Source organism: Oryza glaberrima, chromosome 5 (genome assembly GCF_000147395.1).
Source record: "Oryza glaberrima chromosome 5, OglaRS2, whole genome shotgun sequence".
NCBI classification, from domain to species: domain Eukaryota; kingdom Viridiplantae; phylum Streptophyta; class Magnoliopsida; order Poales; family Poaceae; genus Oryza; species Oryza glaberrima.
In genome coordinates this window covers 3,338,745-3,343,906 of record NC_068330.1, presented here as the reverse complement: position 1 = coordinate 3,343,906, position 5,162 = coordinate 3,338,745, and the positions used below count along the sequence as shown (strand labels likewise).

The window sequence follows — 5,162 nt, the reverse complement described above, 5'->3', positions numbered from 1 at the left end:
TCATTGACTAATACTAAAACCCAAATTATCATTAGCCCCCTTAGCTGTCTTTTGGAAGTAAACAAACACAAACAAATCAAGGCAGTAGTAAGATAAACAAGTTGAAATCTGTGCATGATTTGGTATGCAGCTTAATTCGTGCAGCAGCATGTGTGTGTGAGCGCCCTTTTGTTTTCTTTGCTCGATGAGCAGCTTCCTGTGGGTACCTGATCCAAGAGCTCACGCAAATCTATTCCATTCAGATCAGAGTTTGCATGAGCTGTAAGCAAACAAAATATGTGTTATGTTCCATGTACTAGCAATCATGTACTGTCTAATTGTCAGATTCAATTAGATAATTTTTCAGACTTATATGGAACTTTGCAGAATAGTGAAGAAATTATCATGATTATGATATTTGTACTGGAAATTTAACTGTTTCCATGCCTCTAAATTCAGAAACATGTACTTCAGAATTGGAATTAATTTACAGTCTTGCAAACTAATAGGTTCATGCTTTAGCTTATTGCATGCCCTAGCATTTGTCAGTAGATCAGAGCAATTCTGAAGCTTTCATATCTTTCCGACAGATTATTGTAAGTATATTGCATCATTTCATTGCAAGGGAGACTTGTAATTTTCTACTCAAGATTCCAACTACAATAGCAATCAGAGAACCAATTAATTATTGGTGATTGGTATGAGGAGACCACTCTACTGTGACCATTGAACAACTGTGACTGACTGTCTTTTTCTGAAGTGTTCCTGTTGGATTGGCAAAATGTGTGGGTATTACTGTCTCATGGTTTTCTTTGAATAATTCTCAGAATTCATATATTGATATTGTGAAATGAGCACATCACTTCACAATTTCAACGATGCAGAATATATCTTTTTCGCCAATCAAGTGCACGTCAATATTGAGAATATTTGAGTGATATTGACACCCAAAAAAGCAAAATTCTTCAGCAGAGAATAAGCAAAGAATTCCATCTAAAACAGGAAAAAGTGATTTCAGTAATGTAAAGTATAATATTTCTAATGTAAAGTATAATATTCACAAATAGCAGATATTTCTATGCAGGGTATGCATTTGTCATCTTTAGTGCTCAAAATGTACCCTTTTTTGCATAGATAGTTTGCAGTTGCCCTCATTTTTGATTTTTTTTTTAGGGCATCGATTTGATGCATTAATCTGTTAAAGCTTGCATTGAGTAGTACTAGTACAGAAAGCATTAAGGCAAAGCTTCAAGGAGGAGGGTATCAATTAGTGCAAAGTTATAATAGTTATTAAACTATATGCCCTGGTAGCTGGCTTTACTTAAAAATGTTGCTTGCTAGGGTGTCTTTTTGTCAAGCTCCTTAGGAAATTAAAGAAAGCAACCATTATTCATTCATGGTCTAATGATGTATGTCTCCCACTATTAGTTAGCCGATGATGATGAGAAACTAAGGCATGATGGGAAACTTAATTAATACAAGTTAATTAAGACTTGATCTCCAATCTAAACATCCTAGTAGAGCTTGGTAGTATTTGAGAACAAGCTTGCTTAATTGGAGGGATTAATTGGAGTAAGTAGTAACCACTGAGATTGATGCACCTTGCAAATGGTTTGACCATTAAAGGATGATCAAGTTTAATTAAGATTATACACCAACAACTTTATATACAAGTTGGCACTATATGATTTTCTTTCTTGTGAAAATAAAATGTTATGTGCATGTCTTCATTTGTTCTCTTTTTCTTCCTCGAGCCAATCAAAGACTTAATTATTTCCTAAAAAAAACAGAGCAAGAACAAGAACAAGAACAAAAAAAAGAATTCACAACCCTTCCTCTACATGTTCATCATATATATACTAGCAAGGGTAAAACATTACATGGATGTACACTTACAAAAAAAATAGAAAAGAAAAACATGGAAATTAACCATGCACTCAAGTGAGAAGATGACACCCATGCAAAACACCATCAACCCCCCTTAATTCCACAAACCAAAAGAAACAAAAAAAAAAGAAAAGAAAAAAAAGATTAATCATTAATGCACTAGTGCTAAGCTCTCTCCGTCTCTCTCTCTCTCAAGTGTCCTCTACGATGCACTCGAGGTGTGGCCTCCACGCCGCCGTCCGGCTGCCGGCGCTCATGCGCCGCCGGTGCAACGACGACGACCTCTTCTCCGACGACACGTCGCGCACGTGACGACGGCCATTGCCCCCGTGATCCGACGACGGCGCCGCCTGCTTGCTCTTGCCGTGGCGGCCGCTCGCCGCCGGCGTCGCCGCGGCGGCGCCGCCGCCGCTCTTCTTCTTCTTGTCCGGCACGGAGGAGGCCGGGATGAGGAAGTAGATCTCGCCGCGCTCCAGCTCGGAGTCCGGCGAGACGATGAGGATCGTCCTGCGCACGGCGACGGCGCCGCCCTGGGAGCAGCACGGCTTGCTGAGGACGTGGTTGGGGTTGGCGGCGAGGATCTCGCCGGCGGCGACCGGGCGGCCGTACTCCTCGACGCGGCCGTTGAGGTGGACGATCCTGATCAGGTCGAGGGCGCCGCAGGGGAGGACGCAAGCTAGGCAGCATCTCAGGCTGTTGCCCATTGTAATTAATCTTCTTAATTAACCTCTCTCTCTCTAGCTTAAGTTTGCTAATGACTTTCTCACTCTAATTAGCCTCTTAATCTCATAGTCATAGCTAGCATTGATCCCTCTCTTCTTCAGAATGTTGGGGGGTGACCAATGCTTATATAGTGGCCTAGCTGCCAAGATGGTGTCCAGAGATGCAACATGTTCAAGGGAGCCATGGGTCTTGGTTAATTAATTCATTAATTTTGTTTTGTCATGGTCTTTGCATTGCTTGAAGGGCAAAAGAGGCCAAGGGGAAAAATATAGATATATAATGTGCATAGTTTGGTGGAGAAATATTTTAGGGATAAGGGATATCAAAAGATGGCCTCATGTGTTTGCTAGCCTTATCTTAAGTACTCATCTAAGGACAAGTGTACTGGAGTACAACTACAAACCCCCATGTTCACTAGAATTTATGGAGGCAATTTTCTTTCTCTCTCTCTGTTTTTTTTTTTACTGTCTGTCTACCCTTGCCTCAATAATTCCCACAGCACATTTCCATGGTCAAGCTGCCTATCTGTACATTGGTTGTACACAATTAATGGTACATTACATGCATGTGTAGGTAGTAGACCTATTAGTGTGTGGTTGGATGTTGAATTTCAGGTATGGGTTTTTTACATAATCTATTTGTTGTATATTTATCAGAAAGGTAGTGCCTCAAATTCATAGTCATATTTTCAATTAGTCATCACTGAAGCAATCAAGAAAATATATGCAGTACTAAGAAGTAATCAAATAATTACCATGTGCTTGATACAGTTAATTTCCAATTTTTCTCATGAATATTATTTTCAAAAAGCATTGAAGCACTTACTCAAATATCGACACCTCCTTTGGATAAAAATGAAAATGCAAGGTGCCACAATCTCACAAAAACAATATAGTATATTTTAAAAAATAACAATATCGCACAACGTACACATGATCTATCTTACTATATTAATGTAAAAGGAATGTATGCATAGTAATTTCTTAATAGGAACAAAGGACATGCATCTTAAAAGTTGCAAAATTTCAGGAGAAGACATAGTACAGAGTGATTTTGTTAGCTGTGGCAAAGCTACCCTAGAAAATCTACATATGGTTAACAAGAATCTACATTAAAAGTAGAGTCAGATCATGCATAGAGTACTAGCTAGCTAGTCCTCTAAAAACTTCTCTATCCTATTTCTTTAACATCAACGAGTAATTAAATTGCATAATAACTTAATAAAGTATAAAGTAAAGAATACAAAACATAGCTAGGAATGGTGAGATTCTAGTTGTTTAGATTTTACATGAAAGTTATAATTAATTGTCACAATATCCAGGCGGAATCAAAAACAGAGCATACCTAATACTCAAGGAAAATTGCCCTTGGATTTGACCTTTGGTTTATCAAAATTCATCCCTTCCCTTAGGAATGGAAATTTTAGCCTCCTTTAATTTGTCCCAAACATGCTCGTTAAAAAAAATTACATGCCTATATATACTCCAAGTTTCCTACTAAAAGATAACCTTTGATCAAACAAGTCTTTAGCTTTTCCTTAATTTGTGTGTTGACGCACTCAACAAACCAGAGACCCAACCATGCAAACATATAGTATGTTCTTTTATCACGCAAAAACGTTCTATGCTACTACCAGATAATCTCCCATCAATCCATCATCATTAGTCAACCCAAGTACCCACAAACACACACACAAAAGAAACATCAACATTACTTCAGAATTCCCCTAAAAACATTATTTTAGAATAAGTAGAAATTTCTACTTTGATCTGGCCCAAAAGAAAGTCCTTTTAGCAAATTTTAGACAAATTAGCACTCAACGCAAATGACCGTCATGCCCTTATTTAATGTTGTTTCTAATGATTGAACATTACTCCTAATCCACCCTGCATATATATACAGATTTAACGTGCATGCACACAAAGTTAAGCCAATTAGTCCACTTGATTGGCATTCTCAATTAAGTTAACTAGACGATGTCCCGCGCTTTACCGCGGAATATGTATTAGATATTTGAGAAATGATGAAATGATTTGGACTAAAATATTATGAAAATGATTTGAGAATGATGATTTAGCATGTGTATGTTTAGTTTTAGAATGAAATAAATTATAAATATAATTACTATATATTTGCATATTGAGCTTTTTGTGCTTAATGGGTTGATATGACATGCTACTAATAAATACTGTATGCTTGTATGTTGAGTTTTAGGTGTTAGAAAGAAGGGATTAGTTGGGTCAATTTTTTTTACATATATATTCTGAATGATAAAAACACAATCTTTTTTTAAGTCGGAGGTTGTATATCATATTAGCATAGCCGATCAATGTACTTCTAGTTAACAAAAAGAAAAAGCCTATTAACGTACTCATATTTTTTTACCTCATGATGAACTCCTATTAAGCCTATTGCATGTATATACTCATTTTTTTCTAAAATAAAAATAGCATTTATGTGTACATGCATGTATATTTGTTTTACCATACTATGATTAGATCAGACAAGAATAGATTAGATCTCAATGATAGCCGTAACCCTAGCCAAATTATTGGGCAACAGCAATTAAACAC

At 37.1% G+C, this 5,162-nt stretch overlaps 1 protein-coding gene across 1 annotated transcript; it reads right to left on the bottom strand.

Annotated features, from left to right (window-relative positions):
* Nucleotides 1–1,814: 1,814 nt before the first annotated feature.
* On the bottom strand, nt 1,815–2,735 carry LOC127774766 (uncharacterized). Its single transcript, XM_052301059.1, has one exon. It carries the CDS (start codon nt 2,568–2,570, stop codon nt 2,058–2,060), a length of 513 nt encoding a protein of 170 aa, XP_052157019.1. The 5' UTR covers nt 2,571–2,735; the 3' UTR covers nt 1,815–2,057.
* Between the last annotated feature and the right edge of the window lie 2,427 nt (nt 2,736–5,162).